Raw genomic sequence first — 27,095 nt, forward strand, 5'->3', positions numbered from 1 at the left:
AATATGACTCAGCATGAATACAACACGACCCCCACGCCAAAACGAGGGGAAGCGCCCTGGTATTTAAAGCCCACAGGGGGACTAATTAGCCTGCCATCACAGGTGCGAGAGATAATAGAATATCAAACAGGTGTGGCCACTAAGGGTAAGGAACGAGAGGGTGGGGGCTAGAGAGAGTGAGTAGGGAATTCCTAACAGTAGGCTTAAAGAAGACAGAGAAAAGGTAGTGAGCAGCGGGCAAAACCTCACAGTACCCCCCCCTCAACGGGAGCCACCCGGCGACCCAAAACAAATACAGACAGAGTGGCAGGGGGCAAAACAAGAGGTACTGGCCAAGCCAGCAGGGGAAGCCACCACAAGAGTGGGGCTAGCAAAAGAAACAGGGTCGCCGAGGGGTAACTAGGGTAGCAGAGGGGCAACTGGTCTAGAGGAACTGGGTCTAGAGAACTAGTCTAGCGAACTGGGCAAGAGAACTGGTCTAGAGAACTGGTTTAGGGAACTGGTCTAGAGAACTGGTCTAGAGGAACTGGTCTAGAGGAACTGGGTCTAGAGAACTGGTCTAGAGCAACTGGTCTAGAGGAACTGAGGGGCAAGCAGGGTAGCTAAGGGGTAACCATGGAAGCACCGGGAAAGGGCTAGCAGAGGGAAGGTTAGCTGCCAGGGCACTGATAGCTACAGGGCCTATGCTAGCTGTAATGCTACATCAACATAGAGGCTGCGCAAGCTGCCGGAGTCAGGCTAGCAGAGGGAAAGGGTAGCTGCCAGGGCACTGATAGCTACAGGGCCTATGCTAGCTGTACTGCTACATCAACATAGAGGCTGCGCTAGCTGCCGGAGCTAGGCTGGCAGACAGGGCTGGACCAGCATGAGAGCACAAGCTAGCTGGAAGGACAGTCCTAGCTGTGGGATAAACTACACAAAAAAGTGGAGGCCATGCAGAGGGACCGGGTTAGCTGCTTGGGCCTGGCTGCAAGGCTGCATAAACATAGAGGCTGTGCTAACAGCCGGGGCCAAGCTAGCAGACCGGGGCCATGCAGAGGGAAACTGGGTTAGCCGCCAGGGCATGGCTAGCTACAGGGCCTATGCCAGCAGCAAGGGCTGCATAAACATAGAGGCTGTGCTAGCAGCCGGGGCTAAGCTAGCAGACAGGGGCTCTGCTGAGGGACTGGGTTAGCTGCCAGGGCATGGCTAGCTACAGGGGGGTCAAACAGGGCAAAACGGGAAGCAAACAGGGGAGCTAACCGGGGAGACTAACAAGCTAAACAGGGGAGCTAGAGGGAACAAGAAAAAAAAAAGGCAAACTCAACATACACCGTCTGTGCTGGCTGGGGTCGTCGATTTGGTGGGGTCGTACTGTTATGGTTTGTAACCGACCCCAATCGCACAACACAAGACAGGTATGATGGTTTGCCAAGAAACAGATATTTATTTAGAACAGGGAAAAAGGGCACTGTCCCTTTAAGGGAGAAAACACAAAACACTGGAATAACACAAGAGGGGAAGGTAAGGTGCCTTTAAGAGGCGGGCAGGAAAAGGGAACACTAAGGGAAAGTAAGGGAACGCCTAAGGGAAGGTTAAGGGAACGCCTTGGGACAGAGGAACTAGAGACTAGGTAAACCAGGGACAAGGAGAACTAGGGAGAGAGGACTAGGGACTAGGAGAGCTAGGGATAGAGGACTAGGGACTAGGAGAACTAGGGAAGGAGAACTGGGGACTAGGAGAACAAGGGACAAGGAACTAGCTGGAACTAGAAGGGGAGAACTTGGGACAGGAACTAGGTGGAACTAGAAACAGAGGGGACAGAGGCCCGCGGAGGCGGGCTGGGGAACAGGGAGGAACTGGGGACAGAGAACCGCGGAGGCGGGCTGGGGACAGGGAGGAACTGGGGACTGGTGGGAAAACATCTGGGCCGCTCTGCAGAACAGAGGAGAGGGTTAATATTCAAAGGGAAAAAACAGAGCAGATGCAGAACAGTCCAAATAACAAAGTACAAAGTAAATACTATCTTCGTGTGAACAAACACACAGTGGGAGATGAAATGTCCAAAATAATATCCACGAGAGAACAAAACAGAGTGGGAGATGAAATGTCCAAACTAATAACTAAGAGAGAGCTAACGGAGGCAATACGCTGGGAGAGTGACATCACAATCAAAACTCACCCAGGCGTATGCGTAATGGTAAGGAACAGCAGCGGGAACGGGGGCAAGAGACATTACGCTGAGTGAGTGACATCACAATCAAAACTCACCCAGGCGTATGCGTAAAGGTACAGGGACAGCAGCGGGAACGGGGGCAAGGGCACTACGCTGAGTGAGTGACATCACAATCAAAACTCACCCAGGCGTATGCGTAAAGGTACAGGGACAGCAACGGGAACGGGGGCTAGGGCACTACGCTGAGTGAGTGACATCACAATCAAAACTCACCCAGGCGTATGCGTAAAGGTAACAGGGACAGCAGCGGGACGAGGGCAAAAGCATTACGCTGAGTGAGTGACATCACAATCAAAACTCACCCAGGCGTATGCGTAAAGGTACAGGGACAGCAGCGGGAACGGGGGCAAGGGCACTACGCTGGGTGAGTGACATCACAATCAAAACTCACCCAGGCGTATGCGTAATGGTACAGGGACAGCAACGGGGCGAGGGCATCGCCACCGGGTGGCTGGCTGTCCGAGCCGAGGAACAGAGCGCTGGGACAGCGGCGGTGGCGAGGGCGTCGTCCACCGGGTAGCCGCTGTCGGAGCCGAGGAACAGAGTGCTGGAACAACGGCGGTGGCGAGGATGTCGTCCACCGGGTAGCCGCTGTCGGAGCCGAGGAACAGAGCGCTGGAACAGCGGCGGTGGCGAGGATGTCGTCCACCGGGTAGCCGCTGTCGGAGCCGAGGAACAGAGTGCGCGCCACACCTTGGTGTGCGCGTCGGAACAGTGGCGGTGGCGAGAGCGTCGTCCACCGGGTAGCCGCTGTTGGAGCCGAGGAACAGAGTGCGCGCCACACCTTGGTGTGCGCGTCGGAACAGTGGCGGTGGCGAGAGCGTCGTCCACCGGGTAGCCGCTGTTGGAGCCGAGGAACAGAGTGCGCGCCACACCTTGGTGTGCGCGTCGGAACAGTGGCGGTGGCGAGAGCGTCGTCCACCGGGTAGCCGCTGTTGGAGCCGAGGAACAGAGTGCGCGCCACACCTTGGTGTGCGCGTCGGAACCGAGAGACGCCTCGGGGTGCGTCTGCGAGGAGGAGTGTGCCAAGCACGAAGGTCTGGAAGATGCGCGTCGGCGCGCTGAGGTCTGGAGAGCGTGCCAAGCTCGAAGGTCTGGAAGATGCGCGTCTGTGCGCTGGTACGGAGGAGCGTGCCAAGCTCGAAGGTCTGGAAGATGCGCGTCAGTGCGCTGGTACGGAGGAGCGTGCCAAGCTCGAAGGTCTGGAAGATGCGCGTCTGTGCGCTGGTACGGAGGAGCGTGCCAAGCTCGAAGGTCTGGAAGATGCGCGTCTGTGCGCAGGTACGGAGGAGCGTGCCAAGCTCGAAGGTCTGAAGTGGAACACTGGAATACCTCCCGTAGAGGATTAGAGAGCGCAGTACAGTGTCTCCCTCCAGGCAAACGGCGGCAGGTGGCGAAGGCTTGAGCGCATCTGGCGCGCTGGTCTGGAGTGGAACACTGGAATACCTCCCGTAGAGAATTAGAGAGCGCAGTACAATGTCTCCCTCCAGGCAAACGGCGACAGGTGGCCAAAGCCCTTGAAGATGCGCGTTGCGCGCTGGTGACTGGAGAGCATCCATCTTACAGCATTGGTAGACCAGAGGATCTCCCGAAAGAGTCTAGATGTTAGAGAATATGACTCAGCATGAATACAACACGACCCCCACGCCAAAACGAGGGGAAGCGCCCTGGTATTTAAAGCCCACAGGGGGACTAATTAGCCTGCCATCACAGGTGCGAGAGATAATAGAATATCAAACAGGTGTGGCCACTAAGGGTAAGGAACGAGAGGGTGGGGGCTAGAGAGAGTGAGTAGGGAATTCCTAACAGTAGGCTTAAAGAAGACAGAGAAAAGGTAGTGAGCAGCGGGCAAAACCTCACAGTAAGGTTTTTCACATTAGGATCTAACATCCCAATAGGCCTCTGTTTACGGTTTCATTCAGTAATAAAAATTATGAAATAGAATAGACAGAGTAAAAAAGTGCGGTTTGATTCAGTTTAAAAATAGGCAATACTAAAAATAATAAAATAGAAAAGACAGAGTAAAAAAGTGTGATAAAATAGTTACAATATTTTTTAAATAAAAATACACAATGACATTTACAACAGAGCAGTGCATCGCTCATAACACTTAATAGAACAACAGAGCAGTGCATCGCTCTTAACACATTGGGTGCCACCCCCTTCCGGGAAGTGCATAGGCCATGCCACCCATTAACCCCATGTAAGCGTTCACGTTGTTTGTAGAGCTAAACCTATATTTTATATTATAGCTATGGATCTAATAACGCCGTCGATTGTCAGTGGGTTTCTTCCGGTCAACATGCAAAAAACAGATTATTATTTCATCTATACATTTCCGTTTTATACCGTGGTGAATATGAGTATAGTTGTAGAGTGATCCTGTGTAATCCCAGGGAACTCCGTCAAACAGCCCTTTAGTGAAATCCACTTATCACGTTGCCATTTTTCACCTGATTATCGAATCATCTTGAAATCAACGCTAGATTATCTGTATTAGGTTTCCTCGTGCATGCACGAAAGGGGACGGGGTAAAACCGGCCCTCCGTGCGTCTATCGCAGCCAACGGCACACACACACACAGGCTGCAATCGCAGGAAAAAAATGATCGGATCAACGCAAGATTGGTAATATATAGTCCTTACCTGGTCTCTGATGTACTGCAAAAAGAATAATCCAATTATCTGATCGCCATTCCAAATATTCATCGTAATCGTTTGTCCGACGTTATCCAGCATTGCACATGAACGGGCGGGCGGATGAACTCGTTGAGGCAACCGTGGTGACCGCTTGTCTTGCCGGAGTGTTTAGAACCCGCTCCCACGCCGCAGCTCGGCCGAGAAAACAAACCACATCGTTTAAAATGGAGTGTAATAGCGGCCGCAAGGCGTTAGGTGGCGGTATCGCACTGCTGCGGTCTCAGACAGAGTGTCACCCAGTCCTACAGCACAGCAGGATGAATTATGAATGGAAATAGCGAATAAAAGAAAAAAACTCACTGCAGCACCCACTTTACACACTTTAGAACACCTAAACACACTTTATATTTATTGGTAAAGAATTTGCACTACAACCCATACCTCATTACACCTTACTGTAAATTGTACCTAAATTGTACCTCATCCCATTTCTGCTTTGCACTATATAGTATATTGTATATTAGTATATTGTATAGTATATTGTATGGTAACTCAGTTACTTCTACTCTGCATTGAACATTGTACATAATTATGTACATACTGAACACTTGTGTCTACGTACGTGACTTCTATTTTTTACTTGCTATACTTATTTTATTTTATACTTATCTATTTTTGTCTAGCACAGTCTCAGCGTAACAGAAAGAAGCATTTTGTATAAAAGTATTCTGTACTTCTGTATGACAACTAATAAAGAAACTTGAACTTGAAACTTGAACTACTATTACAAATAATAATGCTACTACTATTACAAATAAGAATGCTACTACTACTACTATTACAATTAATAATGCTACTACTACTACTATTACAAATAATAATGCTACTACTACTACTATTACAAATAATGCTACTTCTACTACTACTATTACAAATAATAATGCTGCTACTACTATTACAAATAAGAATGCTTCTACTACTACTATTACAATTAATAATGCTACTACTACTACTATTACAAATAATAATGTTACTACTACTACTATTACAAATAATAATGCTACTACAGTACTACTACTATTACAAATAATAATGCTACTACTGCTACTACTACTATTACAAATAATAATGATACTACTACTTTTACAAATAATAATGCTACTACTACTGCTACTATGACTAATGATAATGATTATTTTGTCTCATCCTTTTATGTGTGTGCGTGTGTGTCTGTGTGTGTGTGTAGTTGAATGGCAGTGGTCAGGTCAAGATTTCTAGTCACTTCATCTCCTCTCAGATGTTGGCACCTCCTGGCCCCCCCCCGCCCCCCTCTTCACTACCCAGATTGACGATGCCTATCGATGCGAAGGTCACTACCACCTCCTCCGAGGTGGGGGGGGGGAGTTCCCCCACATCACCCAGTAAGTGGATTAGTCCAGGGCCCTCATTTATCAACAATTCTTAGAAAGTGTTCTATTTTCGTTCGTAAGCACAGAATTTAGAATGTGTGTACGCACAAAAAAATCCGGATTTATCAACCGTGCGTACACGGGTCCTATAACACTCCGTGTTGATGAATACCTCTTTGTTCTACCGTCAATGCTCGTGCATGATTATCCATATAGTCATGAAACACCCCCCATGGGATGTGAAATAATGGACTGACCCGACCGAACTCTGAGAAACCTCACTGAGAGGGAGATTGTTTACGGAGGCGCTGTCAACCAAGAAGACACAACCCGTGTTTATGGGATAAATAAAAGGCGGACTTGTACATGGTGATGTCAGATATCAAAGACTCCCTAAGACTATTGCTGCAATTCTGCCTGGACAGCTCAAAATACTAATAAAGACCGTTCGTTAACCACTGTTTCTGTTTGGCGTTGGTGTGTCATTATAACCGCTGGAATATGAATGCCTTTATTCATTTTGTTCGATTGGCTACCGGGTATAATGATTTGTACTAGAGGCATACAATCTATTTTGTTGTCGGTATTAGGTCGCCTATATGAATTACATAATAGCAGCCATAGCCTACATTATGCAACAGTAACTTGCGCATATATAATAACACACAGCCCTGCGAAGCCTGCATACAGTAAACTAACTTGATCATTAATCTAGCTGTTGTATCTTTACGCTTATGAAAACATTAAATAATATGTATAAGCTATAGGCCGTCGCTTTGCATTAATAGCCTATATTCTCAAATTGCATTTAATGGCTATCCGACTCGAGTCCTCGCTATCCTCGCGGACGGACCAGTATACCTTTATATCATATCATATTCATATCATAGTTTACTCTATCAGCCTACCAGCATGTAATACGTTCTTTGTTAGAACTCAACTCGTTATTATTTTGCGCATAGATTGCAGAAATACGGGAACGTTTTGATTTAGGCTTTGACATTGTAAAACTAAATAAGTGAAATTCTGTAAGCAGAATACAAGTCATGATATCACCCACACGATATATGCTCTGTATCCAGAGCATGTATGCTTTTCATTCATTTAAGACACATTTATTGCAAGGGTTTTGTAATACACATACACTCAACAAATAACCTCTGTTCTCGTTGCTATGTGTTTTATATTCTTTCTTATAGGAAGGGGGAAGAACACTATATCGTGGGTGTTCATATGACTTGTATTCTGCTTACAGCTTCGGGGTTCCACTTATTATGTTTAACAATGGCAAAGCCTTTTAAATATAATCAAAACGTTCCCGTATTTCTGCAATATATGCGCAAAATAATAACGAGTTGAGCAGTCAATGCTTATTTCCGCGTTGTAAACATATTCTACCACCGAGCGCAAGCTACGCATGCTCCGAGCTGTGCTTAGATATACGCACAAAGTCAAGCACAAGTTCAAATTGATAAGTCCCACACTTTGCTTAGAAATGATCGTACGCACGGGTTACGCACATATCTGTGTGTACGCAACATTGATAAATGAGGGCCCAGGGCTGTTCAAAAGACTAGTCAAACACAGGGAGGGGGGAATCCCCCCACATCACCCAGTAAGATTCAAGAGATGTATTTGTCACATACATACACGAGACATGTACTGTAGTGAAATGAAGGTGGCCATGCCCGCCTTGATTGTGCAAAAATACTAATAATAAAATAGAATAGATAATAAAATAGACATGATAAAAAGTAATAACAATAAAATACAATACAATGCTAAGCGTAACACTTTGACGACCGATGGGCTTAGTCTAATTAGTGGCTAGAGGACCGGGGAATGTAAACAAACATGTGGGTTTTGTAACAGCTATATCTATACTTTATAGTGTTGCTATCTGTCCATTCTCATTGTCAATTGAGTGCATAAACCGTCCCTTCAAAATGGCTTAAAGAAAAAAATAATGCATCGGTAGGTTGTCATTTTATAGCGCCGTGAATATAAGCTTTATCGCAGATAAAGATCTATTTTCTGGAAAGCTAGTTACTGTATGGAGCTAAAGGCTACTAACGTTATATTCAACGGCATTTCCGTTTTATATATGCTAAAGAAATAACACAAACTGCATATGATCCAGGCTGTCCCAAAGCATGTATGGATGAAAGGGGGGCGGCGGGGGACGTCGATTAGTATTATTGATTACCAATACAGTGTCCGTGTAACTAGTCACATTCACTGATAGACTGCTTGCGTTGCACAGCAATGTCCGATCCGGCTGTACATTAGGTGATAAAGGTCTTACCGTGAGCCCGTGGAATACCCTCCAGCATTTCCCCATTATCGATCGGCATCTGGTAGATCGATATGTCCATTGGTTGATGATAAATCCTCTTATTCCATGGTGAAATCTGCGATTCGAAACGTAATACACGGTGCATGATGTTTGTTTCGGATCAGGGTAATATGATCCTCCATTGGAAGGTAAAAAAAATATTCCATTCGCCACAACGCATGGCACCGAAAGCCGTATATATACGTGGCCGGTCCCCATTGTGTTAAGAATTAAAGGTAATTAGTACTATATACAATAATATACAAATATACAGTTATGTTTTTTAAAGTGACTTTTTTTTTAGTGTGTTTGTGTGTGAGAGAGTGCAAGTGAGGATGTGTGTGTGTGTGTGTGTGTGTGTGTGTGTGTGTGTGTGTGTGTGTGTGTGTGTGTGTGTGTGTGTGTGTGTGTGTGTGTGTGTGTGTGTGTGTGTGTGTGTGTGTGTGTGTGTGTGTGTGTGTGTGTGTGAGAGAGAGAGTGATAAAGTGTGTGTGCGTGTGTGTGTGTGTGTGTGTGTGTGTGTGTGTGTGTGTGTGTGTGTGTGTGTGTGTGTGTGTGAGAGAGAGTGATGAATGAGAGAGAGGGCGAGCATCAAATCTCAGTCTCAGTTGCTTCAGTCTTTGTTTCTGTAGTGAAAGAGAAAACAAATTGATTTAGTCAAAAGGCTCCCATGTGGAAATATTTCACAATCATTATGATATAAAAATTAAATATATATATATTGTTAGTGTTAACATTTTGAGTGCCAACGACGCTATATGTCGTTAGTTCATGCTGACCGTTGAATGCCAGCAACAACATATAGCGTTTGTTTGTAGTTTTTTTTTTATTAGCGATTTGAATTCATATTTCATCAATCTAGTCTCACGTTAGTGCAGCCACCACTCTCTGAGCTCCATTGCGAAAATACCGCCCCCTATCGTCTCTCCCTGTGTAACTGCACCCCATTGGATTAGACTGATGGGGGGGGGGGGGAAATCCAGTTTCCTCATTTTACTTATCCGGCAAGCCATCCAGAGAGATCCAAGTCTTCGCCGACCCTCAGAACAGCGTGGAATCGGTATTTCCAGTACCCAGCGCTGAATCAATAAACGCGATCGATATTTGGAATGGCGATCAATCAGGAATTGGAATAATCTTTTTGGAGAACATCTGATCTGAGGTAAGGAATCTATTTTACCAGTCTTAGGATAATCGGATCTGTTTTCACAGAGATATCAGCGTGTGCCCTATGTGTGTGTGTGTGTGTGTGTGTGTGCGCTGATCAGGAAATGAGAGAATAGATTTTTCAGCTTGCTTCTCTAGCGTGCATAAGTACACATATACTATCGATAATCTAGCATTTATTTGAAAACGATTCCTAAATAGGCCGAAAAATTACAACGTTTTTTGTGTATTCCAGAATATTCCAGTAAATGCTGTTTATCACGGAATCTTTATATTTTCCTGAAACTTTCAAGAAAACGAGGGGTTTTCAAAATGGTATAAAACGGAAATGAACCGATTAAAAAACAATCCGTTTCGACAATGTTGACTGCAAACAAGTCATTGATAAGCGACGGCCAGATTAGACACATTTTTTAAGATAAGATTTTTTAACATAATTTAAGACATAGATTATGCGTTCACAACGCTATCATTGAAGTGGGTGCTGGCATTCAACCATGTTCTGGGGCACCAAGCTCCGGCATTGAAAGTGTTAATGATGTCTTGTAGATTATTATGGATATTTGCACTTTTCTCTATTATTTTAAGGACTGATGGGATTAGGGGTGTAACGGTACACAAAATCCACGGTTCGGTACGTACCTCGGTTTTGAAGTCACGGTTCGGTATTATTTTCGGTACAGTGGGGGGGGGGGTTGCTTTTCATTTATCTATTTATTTAACTGTATTAAACAATATAAAACGAATTGGCCATAATTTACTGAGCAAACTAATGCTTACTGCTGTAACCTACTAATAACACTTAAAGTAAATCTGAAGATTATTATATAGCAGATGCCTTGGACAACTGTAGCGTGTGCTTGTTTATACAGAGCCCCTTTCATGACTGTGATGCAAGCCCTGCTTGAATACAGGGGCAGGGCTTGCATCACAGTCACGAAAGGGGCTTGTTTATACAGAGCTGGTATGACTTGCTGGCTGAAATACGGACGAGAGGGAACTAGGTAGCGGGGCTCTATTACTCTCTATGCTCTATGTGCTTAAACCCAGTGTTCTCGACAACGGAGTATGGTCGCAGATCTGCTGCTATAAAAACACCTATGGCGTTTGTTATTGCTTTGGCCCGGTCTGCATTAATAGCGAGATGCTGCTTGAATGCCACGGGGGGCTGGGTTTGCTTCTTCCGTGTACCAGTGGTATTCACATTCGGGTGATGCCGTTTCAAATGCATGATAAAGTTCGCAATAAAGTTGAACAATGCCGGCACGTAGCCCCTTTCGTGACTGTGATGCAAGGCTTGCATCACAAGTGTGCATCACAGTCACGAAAGGGGCTAGCCGGCACGTAGCTTTAGTGCGATCCACCTGTCTTTGTCCATTACTGTGGTTAACTGGGAATCCGAAATGATCCCAAACGGGAGACTTGAATGTTGTGGGAGCATCTTCTAGCTCTGGCTTGTAAGTTAGTATTGCACCCGCCATACTAAGGCTAATATGCTATGCTGAATTACAGCTCTCGTTCAGCGTGGCTGCGTGGTGCGTGGGATGAACAAACAACATCCGGTTAGTTGTGCACGTTATATTAGGGCCGGGGGGATTTAAGTTCCGCAAAAAAAGGTTCCGTACCGTTGCAATCGTTCGGTGCACAGCGCATACTGTACTGGAGGACCACATTGAGGCGGTACAGTACGTATTCGCGTACCGTTACACCCCTAGATGGGATAGTTTATGAAGTAATAAAACATGTAATGAAAAGTACAGAAATTCAAACTGGCATTTTCGGTGGCAGCATAATAATATTACAACAGACACTGGGATGTATTGGGTTCACGTTTTAGCCTCTTGGATGCCGTATTTGAGTGATCACAAGTGCATCGTCAAGACACAGTTGTACGCTGGACTCCGATGCATGAACCGACATGTAAACGAACAGCCAATAAATGTGAAGTTAACTTTGAACCTCGGTTGTCAAGCCTCGACAATATAACAGATACACCTAGCTAACATGGGGCGGGCTGCTTTGAGCAAACGATACGCACTTACAATCAAATAAACTGCTCAACTGTTAGCTATTACTACTGTGTAACGTTTTTTCACACACGGCTTAACGTTAGCTAGCAAGCAGCCCGCTATCTAACTAGAACGCTAACTAGCAGCTGACTACTGTATACAGTTCCAATAGACTAACATTACACCTCTGTGATTTTAATGTGTCCTTACCTTAGACTCAAGGGTTGTACTAGGGTTGGATGCAGTTCCCTGTTGGTCAGTCTGTATCTGTTCTCCATCTTCTTCTGCTGTGTTTAACGTTATCCTCTTCAAATAGCGCAGCATGTTTGTGAGTGCTCCCTTGACAGAGGATGGCCAGTACCGCGGGAACTTTTATTAAACATTCTAATATTTTTGCGGGTCTCGTGCCACTGTCAACTAAGCGAGCACTCAGAAGACGTGCACCGTTTGTCCGGGACAAGTAATATTGACATACAGAGATTGAGAGTTTCCAGTGTGACACTGCGGGACAGGCACTTTCCGATGAGATGGAATAATGTTACTATTTGTTTGGGGAATATATATATATTTGTACTTGTCCGTTCTGACAAGTCAAAGCTGTATTATACTTGTCCGACCATTTTCTTTTTTTTTGATCCACTTTTTCTCCCATTTTCTATATTTTCTCCCATCCCAATTTCGTATCATCCAAATCAACCCTCCCCTGTCATGAACGCTGTTTCTTGCCTCCCACAAGCCGGCTGCAATGTGGACTAAGTCATACATAGCACAAGTCCCCTCCGGTACTTGAGGTAACAGCAGTCGCATCTTTTCACCTGCGCAGCTCGATCTCTCAGTGGCGAGGAGTAACGCGTGGGAGGCTCACGCTGCCCCCGACACTTCCTGATTCTACTGCGCAGGCGCACCAACCGACCTGTAGGAGACGCGGTCCACAACGCCCAATCCCCACCCTTCAGTTTCCCTCCCCGTAATACGGCCAATGTGTATTACTGCGGACGACCAGCTAAACTGAAAACAATGTGGAGAGCTGGATTCGAACACGCGAACCCAGCGTCTCCACATTGGTGGCGAGTGCCTTGCCCACTACACCACCTAGCCGCCCACTTGTCCGACCATTTTCTTTACTTGTCCCGGACAATCGGACAAGCCTTAATGTCAAGCCCTGATCTTCTATTTTTGGGAGCGTCAGTGTTACCCGGTTAGGCACTTGGTGGCTGGCACTGACCAGAGGGGCCCTAGGGCTCGGGACAGATCAAATGTGGGATGCCCTCTTTCTGCTGCTTCACCAGACCTTGTGCTTATTGACAGTAGGGGGTGGCTGTAGCTTTTATTCCAGCCATGTCTGTACCAGCCTGGGCTAGATACCGACCCATGGAGGAGAAGCGGTAGCACAGGAGTGAACCACGAAGATATTCTCCCACCATACCGTCTGGTTTAGCGAGGGGTTGTGATGTGGGGAGTGGAATCCCCCTGTGATAATAATAATAATAATATGCTTTACATAATAAAGGCATAATAAAACAATCAGCAAGAGCAATGCATAGCACAAATAAAAATAGCAGCATGATACAAAATCTAAATCTCATTACAAAATCATAAACAATACAATTACATAAAATAGAAAATAAAAAACACAATTTTGGGGCCTGTGCTGTTCTGCAATTTCTGTTCCCTAGAACAGCAATGAGGACTTTTCTGCGCCCTCTCTTTCTAAAACTTGGTCTGTAAAATCGTACACACTTTTTTTTAAGATTTAAGATTCAAGAGGTTTATTTGTCACATACATACACAAGGCATACAGTGAAATGCGGGACTTTCTTGTCTGTGGGAATCCGTAATTGACCACAGACACCCATGGTCTAGGGAACATGGCAAACATTTAGCTCTCTGCTGGGTTTTCATCTTCAACAAAGGAAGCTAAGGCACAAGGAGAGTGTTCCATATCGGTACCGGGAAGAGTTCAGAGGAGAAGGAGAGATTCAGAGTGTTCCATGTCGGTACCGGGAAGAGTTCAGAGGAGAAGGAGAGATTCAGAGTGTTCCATGTCGGTACCGGGAAGAGTTCAGAGGAGAAGGAGAGATTCAGAGTGTTCCATGTCGGTACCGGGAAGAGTTCAGAGGAGAAGGAGAGATTCAGAGTGTTCCATGTCGGTACCGGGAAGAGTTCAGAGGAGAAGGAAACAAGACCGGCAAGCTTGTTCCTCTCCGGCGGGAGTGGTGCTGGTTATAATGTTCTGAATATCCTGGTCATCGGCCAGTCCTGGAGTGGAGTCCTCTCAGCGTAGGTCGATGAGTCTCTAGACCAGGGGTGGGCAATTATTTTTCCCAGGGGGCCAAATGAGCAACTGAAAATATTTTGGAGGGCCGGGCCAAAATTCCGAACTCAATTATGCATAATATAAATTTTATTTCTATATAAAAAGCAGTAAATGGCATTGTTTTGACCGCTGGTAAGAGTGTATGTTATTATTTGGCAATTAAAAGGTGAGGTTAGCTTTCAAAAATATCATTTATTCAAATAGAATTTCCAAAATGATAAACAAAATGTGAAACATTTAACTAATTTTCAGTCACATTAATAACAAAGGGCATTTTGAGTTTCATATACTATTGAAACAAGGATTTTCTTAGCTTTCTAAAGACATCACATCATCTTTGTAGCCAAAATAAACAAGACATGTCACTGAACTGTGTAACTGTGTAAAAAAAAAGTGTCCCAGTTTTCTAGCCTTTTTGACTTTACATGCCTATATTAAACATTTAATGTTTTCAGAACTGTGCAAAAAATATATATATATCATGTGTCCCATTTCACTTGTTATATTGCCACATTTTAGTGTTCTTCAGTTCTTTTTTTTTTACTGTGCAGAAAAAAAGAAAAGGATCAAGTGTCCCATTTCACTTGTTATATTCCCACATTTTAGTGTTCTTCAGTTCTTTTTTTTTCATTCAGTGTGAGAAATCCAGTCTCTTTTGAGCTTTAACAAGTCCATCAGTCCGGTGATCAGCTGATGGTTTGACTTCTTTCAGGGTTTTCATGTGTTCGAGATTGTTGCTGCCTAGTTGCCTTGAAATTACTTGCAACTTTGTCATGAAGGCTTTCACATGGCTATGCATTTCATGAGCAAAAATGCCCTTGCCCTGCAGTTGTGTGTGTTCAGTAGGGATGGGTACCGTTCACATTTGAACCGATACGGTACCGGTACATCGATACCGGTACCCAACGGTACCTTTTTTCGGTACTTTAGTCTCTAAAAATGTAATCTACTTCAAAAAAGAAAAAAAATCCAAACTTCAAATAACCACACTTTTGACCGTTTTCGGCTTGCCATTGCCCCGACTGCTTTGTTGTTGAATCAAGTCAAATCCTAGGTAAGCGTATATTGTGCGTGTGAACGTTGACACGAAAAAAATTTAAATAAAAAGTATAATTATTATAATTTTTTTATCATGTAATCTTTTGCGGGCCGGTCAGAATCATCCCGCGGGCCGTACAATGCCCAGGTCTGCTCTAGACTAATCTTCTTATACAGCATCCAGGTGCTAGGAACAAACTTTCAGTGTGAAAGAAGTGGGAGGGAGATCAGAATCATTGAGGCCAGAGCAGTTAAATAGGTGAAGCACACCGCTGAAGCCAGTATGAAATATAACAAAATTATTGGAGACAGACAAACCAACCCACTTGTATTCTCATCTTGAATATCCCCCCCTACCTTTCCACCAATATGCGGTCCAATGTTCACTTATATTTTATAGGAATATTTCTTCATAATAAATAGCCAAATTGAAGTAGCTTCCTTCACTTATATCTGAGATCTTAAACCAACTTTAGTGTCATACTGAGTGGGAATCACAAGTTGACATGTGTTTTTTGTCATGCCCCCCACAGCTTACTCCACCCCTGGGACCCCTCCTGCCAACCGCTCCTCGTTCGTTGGTGTTGGCATGCCCCCCAGGGACCCTGCAGGACTCTACCAAGCCCAGGTCAGTATACAATACAGGTACTATAATCTACAGGTCAGTATATACAATACAGGTACTATAATCTACAGGTCAGTATATACAATACAGGTACTATAATCTACAGGTCAGTATATACAATACATGTACTATAATCTACAGGTCAGTATATACAATACAGGTACTACAATCTACAGGTCAGTATATACAATACAGGTACTTTAATCTACAGGTACCGGTAAGTGTTGTGTATTGACATTATATTCCCTTGTCTCGTGTCTCCTCATTATTATATGTTGTACGAATAATCAGATGAGTATACAACAGTAAGTATATACAATACAGGTACTATGATATAACCTATCATCTACAGCAGCGGTTCCCAATGTTTTCAGCCCGCGACCCCCGGAATAACGGTGTCAGAGAGCCGCGACCCCCACTATAGGCGTGGTATACATTTTTTTATTTTTTTTATACATTTTTTCATTTTATATTTTTTTTATGGTTGAAACATGCAAATGTTCAAACGCACACGCACTAATAAGCATTGGAGGCTTTTAACCAGGGCCGGACTGGGGAAATCATTCAGGCCAGGAAATATAGTGCGAAGTATAGCCCCAGTCAGGCCACTTTTTAAGCGGGGGGTCTGGGGGTCCCTCACCAGGAAGTTTTTTGTTACCAAGACTTAATTTACTGCATTCTGGTGCAGGAATTTTTAAATGTGTACCCTTTAAATGCCAGTGTTTGTGATGGCATCACAAATTATTGTAAAAAAACAGGCTAGCATTATGTCAATGATTAGCAACAACACTGATTTTGATGGATTTTTAGTTTTTTTGTAATGTCAGATTGAAAAGAATACTCACACTCTTACCATAAGGGACTAAATTGTCCTCTTCAAAAACGCCATTAAAAATTGTATATGTTGAAATAATTTACCACTTTTTCTTTCATACATCTTTTATTCAACTTCAGCCCTGATCATAACCACCACATATTCAATTAATTTTATAATTCTAACCCTTTAAATGGCATCACAAATTATTGTAAAAACAAAACACACAAAAAGTGATTTGCAATATATCAAATGCAAAGTAGATTTTTCTGGGGGGTTTATTACAGTCTAACATGTGTCAATGATTAGCAACAACACTGATTTTGATAGATTTTTTGTTTTTTCTTTGTGTGTGTGAGCGAGAGAGAGAGATAGTTCTCCAACTTGTGTGAGTTTAGACTGTGTTACCCTCTGTTGCAGTGATGTCTGGTTGTTCCCCACCTAGGTTATCTAACTATCACGCCGCTGCAACTAGAAACACTGGCCTGGCCTGCTTCTAAGTTCAGTGGCCTGACTGCATGAAAAAGAAAAAAGGAAGGGGGAAAAATTATTATTATTATATTTTTTGTATCAATACATTCTGGAAATCATCTCGCGACCCACACTTTGGGAACCACTGATCTACAGGTCGGTGTATATAATACAGGTATTCTAATCTGAAGGTTTGATGCGTTTGAAGCTATGGTTTGAAGTGGTCTGACAACTAGTATATAATTTATTGTGCAGCTTGACTGAAAATCACCTGTTGATAATTCACGTGTGTAACTATGCTAGGGTGACCAAACGTCCTCTTTTGCCCGGACATGTCCTCTTTTCACGCCCTGTCCGGGGGGGGTTTATAAATTCATGGAAATGTCCGGGGTTTCTTGTTTTTCAGTTTCAGTTTCACGGCCCTTTGCGAGCATCTGAAGGCTCAGGACTGCATTTTTCGCCGAACATATAAATTAAAGCGCTATTCGTTGCCGTTCGAATGCCATCTGAATCGCCAAAATCCGTGCATCGGTTCTCGAGTTACATGCCGATATGTCAGGCGTGCGACTTTTTACATGGCGTGCCAGATTACTCCCGGAGAAGCATGCAGCTGCAGAGCCGCAGAGCCAGCGGCGCTCTCAGGGCCGCGCGCTGACGGCCGCACTGTGAGGGCCGCTCAGCAGCGCCACCCACCCAATGGCTGAATTGCCAATGGCTGAATTGGAGTATTGCACTGTGCGGGCACAGCTGCGAGATCCGCAAGGGGCCAGACTCACACAATATCTTGAATGAATGCGTTTATTTATTTCGAACATAAATTGAAAATAAATAATAATAAAAAACAAGTAATAAACAGATTAAAAAACAAACAAGCAGGAGTATAGAATGAAGTGTAAACGTATGTATTCCTACCCCCTTGATTGATTGATTGATTGATTGATTGATTGATTGATTTATTGATTTATTGATTGGAAACTTTATTAACAGATTGCAGAATGGGTACAATACAGTACGGCTCAATACACACAATTGTTAAGGGGATGCAGACCAGAGAAAGACTTTTGTCTGGTTTACACCAGGGTCCCCCATTTTCAATTCATCATAACATATGACATACATGACATACAGATTAGTATACCTTCACACTCTATTATCTTATGCAACTCATATTCACTCCACAAACTGAAATATACATACATTGTTGAATGAACAGCCTGTTTCTTGAAGTTAGACTCTCCTCTAAATTGTAACCCCCCTCTCTATAACAGAATTTTTGGATGTTACCCGGGAGTGAATTGTTTCGTGCTTTAAACATGATTTGTGCAGTCTTAAATTCAGCCAGGTCCCAGAGTTTCATGGCATGTGATTAAAAAAATTGTGTGTTTGTGTGTTCCAGATATCCTACCTTATTGATAATCAAATCAAAATCAAATGTATTTGTAAGGCCCGACAACACACGTTAATGTCCCTTCAGGCCCATGTCCCTTTTTGCAGTGTTTTCCAGCTTATACAAAAAATATATATATTATTTTGGAATATTGCAACTATACTACACAAAAACGTGAGTACACAAGTTCAACTCATGTTCAGCCCTATGTTACTCATTAGAACTAAAAGTGATTTTTCTTTATTGTGTACGAAACTTCAGAATGTTATCTTTCAAAAGAGACCAGGCTTATGCATGTGCTATAAGCATAAAGTATAAAGATAAGCTTTGCAAAAAAAGTATGCAGTCTTCAAGTTCAAGTAAAAAAAAGAATCCACTTTTCTGGGCGCATGTTATGTGGTTAAATTTGGGATATTGCAACCACTGCAGAAAAATGTGAGTACACAAGTTCACGTTCAACTCAAGTTCAGACCTATATGCTACTCTTTCATTAGCACTAAAAGTGATTTTCCTTTTTTGCATTAGTAACTTCAGAATGTTATCTTTCAAAAGAGACCAGGCTTATGCATGTGCTATGAGCATAATGTATAAAGATAAGCTTTGCAAAAAAAAAGTATGCAGTCCTCAAGTTCAAGTATTAAAAAAAAATTGCCGCTTTTCTGGGTGCATGTTTCCAAGCATAATTATGTTAAAACAATAAAGGCATCTTTGAGTAAACTTTGAGTAGAGATTCAAGATTCAAGAGGTTTATTCATCACATACAGTACAGTACACAAGACATAGTGAAATGAAGGTGGCCATGCCCGCTTCGATTGTGCAAAGTATCATTAAGTATCTCGAGGCTGGGGCCAGCATGTCCTCTTTTTTGGAAATCAAAATATGGTCACCCTAAACTATGCTATTTGGATAAGATGCAGAGAGGGACATTGATAGGAGGGGGGAGTGTTGCAGGGAGATATTGGTCCAAATATCTCAACAGACAACACCTAAATTGATTGTTGATTGTATTTGCACCAAATTTCACATGGAGGTTCAAAACACCTAAATCGAATTTTCCATGTTGAAAAAACAACAATTTCCTGGTAAACTATGGAGTTATTCAACAAAACTAGGGCTGTCAGTTTATCGCGTTAATTAGATTAATTAATTACACAGCAAATAATCGCGTTATGAAAATTTACTCACAATTAATTACAAAAAAAAGTTTTTTAAATAATATTAAATAATAATATTTTTTTTGTATCATTCATTCCATAAGCATGTTGAATACACATTTACAGATTTTTTTTTAATATGGTCCATTTGCATGTTCTTGGTATCTGATTCTAGGGACATCTATGAATCTCAGGGAATGTGTGTCAGAAATACTGTGGGCTAGATACACAAAGAATGGATTGCACGGTGCAAGTTGCACCCTTACTTACAATTCATTATGAATTGAAAATGGGGGACCCTGATGTAAACAAGACGAAAGTCTTTCTCTGGTCTGCATTCCCTTAACAATTGTGTGTATTGAGCCGTACTGTATTGTACCCATTCTGCAATCTGTTAATAACATTTTCATTCAATCAATCAATCTGCGCGGTGATTGATTGAATGAACATTTTATTTTGAGTAAATTGTAATGAACCAAATGAGAATATCAATAATTTTTTTTTATCTTTGACTGAATAACACCATGCTCAAATTGACCAGACCTGAAAAATCTAAGCAAATTAATAGATGGAAGATGATTAAACAGAAGGTTTTGTAGATACAGTACTGAATTCTGCCATCCGGACACATGCAATTTGAAATATGATTATAGAATATAGAATATGAGGCATAAAATGGTAATGCGATTAAAATGCGATTAATTCGATTAATTAATTACAAATCCTGTAATTAATTAGATGAATTTTTTTAATCGCCTGACAGCACTAAACAAAACACAAGGTTTTTTCACTAGGCATTTTTAATGTAAAATATTGTATGCCCACACAAAGGTAATGTATGATGGTGACTTTACACTGCACCAGAAATAAAGGTTAGGTTCCCCTGCATCATAAAAGGTATAACACTTGATACTTACTCAAAGAATAAGCTCAGAATTGGCAAAAATATAACCCTATGTACAGGCAAACCTTTGTCTAGGTCTTGTACAGCTCCTTATTATTATTATTATTATTATTATTATTATTATTATTATTATTATTATTATTATTATTATTATTATTATTATTATTATTATAAGAAAAACAAATATACTGTGATATACTGTTGCCGTCCAAAATCCGAAATAAACTGTGGTATGAATTTTAGGCCATACTGCCCACCCCTACATTGCATAATATTCCATTCCATTATATTCCATTAAATGACTATACTTCCTACTCATGACAAGGCAATACAGGGGAGGCACACAGAATAAAGACTAAATAAAAGTATTTCATTAGAAAATTATCCGGTGACAGAAAGTAATATTAGTGTGAGGTCAATTAACTGAATGAAACTGAGACGGGAGAGAGGAGAGAGAGAGCATGGCACCAGCTGGAGACAGGAGAGAGAGAGAGAGAGAGAGAGAGAGAGAGAGAGAGAGAGAGAGAGAGAGAGAGAGAGAGAGAGAGAGAGAGAGAGAGAGAGCATGGCATCAGCTGGAGACAGGAGAGAGAGAGAGCATGGCACCAGCTGGAGAGAGGAGAGAGAGATACAGGAGAGAGAGCGAGCATGGCACCACCATCTCCTTTATACTGCTTGGTGTCATCAACCCCAATCTCAAACACAGCATTCCACCTGTGATTGAGAGGAGAGACAACAAGGCAACCCCAATAAGGGCGTAACATCCCTCCAGAGTTTTTTTGTGATTGTTGTGATAAAAGATACTCGACTTTGCAGTGGCGCTGGATTTGGACATTTAATGCAAACAAACCGTATGAATTTAGCAAAATAGCAAGCCCCTGCAAATATTGTGGAGATTGGGTGAATTTGCATTAATATGTTATCTGTTACTGTTACATTTGCCAAACCTCTTTTCATTGTACTGTACTTGTGCTGTATAATGACAATACATTTGAATCTAATATAATCTAAACTAGGAAGGTAAAGACACATTTCAATTGCCTTATGTATATTGACAATAAAGTAATATTCTTCTTACATTAAATTACATTAGATTACATTATATTATATTACATTACTTGATATATTACTTGAAAACAAAGGAGACAGATGACTAACTGGCATGGCCTGCTGACTGACTCTATAGTCTATCAGAGTGGTGGAGGTGCTGCATTGCAGTGGCTCTAAAACGACCTGGGAATACAGCTGAGCCAGCAATCAGAGAGAGAGAGCGAGAGAGAGAGAGAGAGAGAGAGAGAGAGAGAGAGAGAGAGACAGAGAGAGAGAGAGACAGAGAGCAAGCAGTCTGAGAGAGAGAGAGAGAAGTCTGAGAGATAGAGAGAGAGCAGTCTGAGAGAGAGAGACAGCAGTCTGAGAGACAGAGAGGAGTCTGAGAGAGAGCAGTCTAAGAGAGAGAGTGCAGTCTGAGAGAGAGAGAGAGAGAGAGATTGTTTTTGATTTTATAAAAAAAAAACTTTATTTACACACTAATACTACAAGTGATACAACAATATAATCAAATAAATACTTTACATCTCAACAAAACAAACAAAGAAAAACATGCAATTTTTTAACTGCAAACTCCAACCACATAACCATATTCCTAAGGTTGGTATAAATGGTTGGTGCTCACGTAGGGGACAACAATCCATGTCAACATCCACTACCACTCCTTCCTCCACTCTGACCCCCCCGCGTGTAGCTTATTCCCAGCGGAAGAGTGCGTCGCGTGCTTCCGCGTTTTCTCTGATTGGCCATGACGCCCATGTGACCACGGCAGCGCGAGAGAGCTGCAGCGCGGAAATAGGCTGTCTATTGCCTCGCGCTGCAGCGCGGAAATAGGCTGTCTATTGCCATTCTCTAAGACAAACTCTAACCTTAACCAGCTCCTTAACAGCGCCTAAACTTAACCCTTCTAACCTTAACCAACTCCGAAACAATGCCTAACCTTAACCTTAACCTTAACCATGCCTAACCTTAACCTTAACCATAACCAACTCCGAAAGAATATTTCCATTCTCTAAGACAGGGGTGGGCAATTATTTTTCCCGGGGGGCCGAATGAGCAACTGAAAATATGTTGGAGGGCCGGGCCAAAATTCCAAACTCAATTATGCATAATATACATTTAATTTCTATATAAAAAGCAGTAAATGGTATTGTTTTGACCCCTGGTAAGAGTGTATTTATGTGTATGTGTTATTATTTGGCAATTAAAAGGTGAGGTTAGCTTTCAAAAATATCATTTATTCAAATATAATTTATTTCCAAAATGATAAACAAAATGTGAAACATTAATAACAAAGGGCATGTATGAAAAAGTGCTATACAAATAAAGTTATTATTTTGAGTTTCATATACTATTGAAACAAGGATTTTCTTAGCTTTCTAAAGACATCACATCATCTTATAGCCAAAATAAACAAGACATGTCACTGAACTGTGTAAAGAAAAGTGTTCCAGTAGCCTTTTTTACTCTACATGCCTATATTAAACATTTAATGTTTTCAGAACTGTGCAAAAAAAAGAAAAAAAAATATCAAGTGTCCCATTTCACTTGTTATATTTCCACATTTTAGTGTTCTTCAGCTCTTTTTTTTTTTCATTCAGTGTGATAAATCCAGTCTCTGTTGAGCTTTAACAAGTCCATCAAAGTCGAGTTGCATGTCTGAGGTGGAGATGCGAAGCACAGCTGCCAGATGTTCATCAGTGAGAGAGGATCTGTACCTGGACTTGGTAAACGTCATGACTGAGAATGTCTGTTCACATATAGGTGGATCCAAAGAGAACCAACATCTTCTGAGCATGTCTCCTCATGTTTGAAAAGTTCTCCTCCTTGAGAGCAGAGTAGAACTCTAGCAGTGATGCTGACTTAAAGTGCTCTTTCAGTAGTGAATCAGACTGCAGGTCAATGAGTTCAAGCTGAACATCAGTGGGTGCACTATCAACACTGCAGGTAAAGGGAGAGGAAACCAGCTGCATTTCATCCTCAACCTTTTTGAAATCTTGAAAACGCCTTGAAAATTCATCATGCAGTGCTCCCAACATGGATGAGTACCTGTGCCTTCTTTCAGGGTTTTCATGTGTTTGAGATTGTTGCTGCCTAGTTGCCTTGAAATTAATTGCAACTTTGTCATGAAGGCTTTCACATGGCTATGCATTTCATGAGCAAAAATGCCCTTGCCCTGCAGTTGTGTGTTCAGTAGGGATGGGTACCGTTCACATTTGAACCGATACGGTACCGGTACCTGTGAATCGATACCGGTACCCAACGGTACCTTTTTTCTGTACTTTAGTCTCTAAAAATGTTATCTACCTACCTCAGTTGTGAAAAAAGAAATCCAAACTTCAAATAACCACACTTTCGACCGTTTTCGGCTTGCCCCGACTGCTTTGTTGTTGAATCAAGTCAAATCCTAGGTAAGCGTATATTGTGCGTGTGAACGTTTTTTTTTTTTTTTATCATGTAATCTTTCGCGGGCCGGTCAGAATCATCCCGCGGGCCGTACAATGCCCAGGTCTGCTCTAAGACAAACTCTAACCTTAACCAGCTCCTTAACAGCGCCTAAACTTAACCCTTCTAACCTTAACCAACTCCGAAACAACCTTAACCTTAACCTTAAGTTAACATGCCTAAACTTAAGAATGCACGTTAAAAAAAAAAAAAAAATTGAAGGGATTCGAACTTGTCACCAACGGACCGCAGGACCGCAGCGCTGCCAGTTGAGCTAAGCATCGAATGAAAAACATCGGGGATTACGGCTACATAATGCCGCAAGCTCTGCCGCTCCGCTCTGCGGCTGCCGCGGGGCGTGTCACAGCCAATCAGGGAAAACGCGGAAGCACTCGGCAGCACTCTTCCTCTGGGAATAAGCAATAAGCGACCCCCCCACCTGTGTCCTTTGACTCTGTTTCATCTACAGGTCTACTTTCCTCCTGGTTAATTATAGTGTCCTTGCTGACACAAGCCCCTCCACCCTGTCCTTGCAGATCAACTCCATCTTCACCATCCTCCCCATTTTCACCTCCATTCTCATTATTCTCTTCCACCATGACCCCCCCCCCCCCCCCCCCCTCATTTTCATCCCCACCATTTTCTCCTTGTACTGTTTCACCTGCCTTGCCTGTGCCTTCCTCGTCACTCCTATCTGTTCCATTAGCCTTTTCAGAAGCCTCTCCACCACTCTTCCCCTGTTCTCCACCACCCTCACCATCTTGATTCAACCCCCATACATTTTTTGTTGTGTCCTTCCCAGAATTGTTCCCAGTACTAGGCCCCTCTCCTGGGCAAGACTTTCTCAGATGCCCCTCTTTACCACAGCCAAAACATTTCATATTCTGCGTTGTTGCATAAATAACATAATCAAACCCGTCTACTACCACTTTAAAATTCAAATCCAGCTCCTCCTCGCGTTTGTTCATTATTATGAACGTCTGCCGTCTGTGTGAAACCACATGTTGCAATTCAGGCGCTTTGCAACCTGATGACATATTTTTTATTGGAGATACAATTTTTCCATATCTGGCAAGTTCTCTCAGGATAAGCTCATCATTTATCAACGGGGGGACGTTCGCCAACGTCACCTTCTTCGCTGGCATTGTGAGCGGTGTCACTGACACGAACATGTAATTTATAACTAGACCATTGATAATAACAGTATTTGCTTTAACCACATCGTCTACAAAGATAACGACGCCGCCGTTCATCCTCGCCGCAGACTTAATACTTGGAGCTCTTACCTCCTTTTCAACAGCAAGACTACAGTCTTCAACTGAGCATGTAAACGTCGGCGAGACTTTAAAGCCATGTTTCCTGGTCAGCTTGGCGAAAGCCATGTCACTGGCGAACACTGACTCCGCACAACGCTACCAAACCACCAACAACACACAACCAGTCAAATAAAGTACAGTCTTATTCACAATTTGAAACACAACACATAAATAGAAAAGTTAGAAACTCACTCGTACCGCAGTCTCACACCCGCAAACTCACTCGGTCTCTAAACACACGCATGCATGCGCACAGAGAGAGAGAGAGAGAGAGAGAGAGAGAGAGAGAGAGAGAGAGAGAGAGAGAGAGAGAGAGAGAGAGAGAGAGAGAGAAGACAGCACTCAGAGGTAGAGCAGTCAGAGAGAGAGACAGTGGTATGAGGGAGAGCAGTCTAAGAGAGAGAGACAGAGAGAGCGAGAGAGAGCACTCTGAGAGGTAGAGCAGTCAGAGAGAGAGAGACAGTGGTTTGAGGGAGAGACAGAGAGAGAAACTTTTCCTGAACCATTTTCAACCCAGCTTTTCCTACTTTGATATATGGACAACTTAGCTGTAGTCCCACTACATAATTCAGAAGTTGCCACTTTGCTCCATGTTTCCTCCTGTAACCAGCTCCAAAAACAAAACTCTTAATTGACCAATTATCATCACAATGGGACAAAATTGCTTGCAAAGCTTCAAAAAGCACCTGCAGTCTCCTCCCACATTGAGCATAACAGTGAAAAACGGTCTCTAGAGACAGAAAGGACACATGCTGGATACATCTGTGTTCATGCGACAGTCTGGCTTTATAAAGCACCTTCCACACTGCCTTACAGTCATCTGACCCTTTATTCAGTGGGGCTTTATAAAGCACCCTCCACACTGGCTTAGTCACCTGACATGCCTCTTGTCCTAAATAAGTCCTATATTTCTATGTATGCGGATGATTCAACGATTTACACATCAGCCTCAACAGCCAATGAATTAAATACGGTCCTAAAGGCAGAGTTGCAATCAATGGATAAAGAATAACAAACTAGTTCTAAACATATCAAAGACAAGTAGCATCATTTTCGGTTCAAACCATACTCTAAGAACGAACCCAGTCTTGAAACTTTTGATAAGTGATGTGGTAATTAATCAAGTCCAGGAGACTAAACTCCTAGGGGTAACATTAGACAGTAAATTGTCATGGTCACACCATATAAACAATATAGTAGTGAAAATGGGAAGAGGGATTTCTGTTGTTAAAAGATGTGCTCATTTGTTACCACTAAATTCTATCAAACAGGTAATTCAAGCTCTGGTTTTGTCAAATCTTGACTATTGTCCTGCAGTATGGTCGAATGTAACGACGAATAAACTGAAAAAATTACAAATGGTACAAAACAAAGCAGCACGTATAGCGCTTCGCTGTGAGTACAGAACTAATGTTGCAGCGATGCACAGTTGTTTAACTTGGTTACTTGTCAAACATAAATTACTCTGCTCACTCCTTGTATTCACTAGGAATATTCTTGTTACAAAGATCCCCTCAATTTTATATAACAATTTATCAATAAGTCTTGACAGACACAACCATTCCACCAGACATGCTTCTGCACGAGGTTTTACACTTCCAAAAGTGAGGTCGAATGCAATGAAGCGAACTGTCATGTTCCGTGGTATGCAGGAATGGAACTCTCTTCCCAGACATGTTAAGCAGGAGAATAGTAAATGCCGTTTCAAAATCGTGGTAAAACAACATTTTCAACCAAAGAAATTGACATTCCCTAATAGATAGTGTGTACGTAAATGAAAATGTATGTGTCTGATAAAGAGAT

The 27,095-nt window shown here is 42.6% G+C and overlaps 1 protein-coding gene across 5 annotated transcripts in view; it reads left to right on the forward strand.

Annotated features, from left to right (window-relative positions):
- Positions 1-27,095, forward strand: part of nfic (nuclear factor I/C) — a 137,573-nt gene that overhangs the window by 93,384 nt on the left and 17,094 nt on the right. For 4 of the 5 annotated variants that reach the window (XM_084310214.1, XM_084310217.1, XM_084310215.1 and 1 more), the window contains 2 exons: positions 6,101-6,275; positions 15,663-15,757. In XM_084310214.1, the coding sequence (XP_084166340.1) occupies positions 6,101-6,275; positions 15,663-15,757 (270 nt within the window). The remainder of the gene's footprint in view (positions 1-6,100; positions 6,276-15,662; positions 15,758-27,095) is intronic. The other variant, XM_084310216.1, reaches the window with a different exon arrangement.

Source organism: Notolepis coatsorum (genome assembly GCF_963971535.1).
Source record: "Notolepis coatsorum genome assembly, chromosome: 3".
NCBI lineage: Eukaryota > Metazoa > Chordata > Actinopteri > Aulopiformes > Paralepididae > Notolepis > Notolepis coatsorum.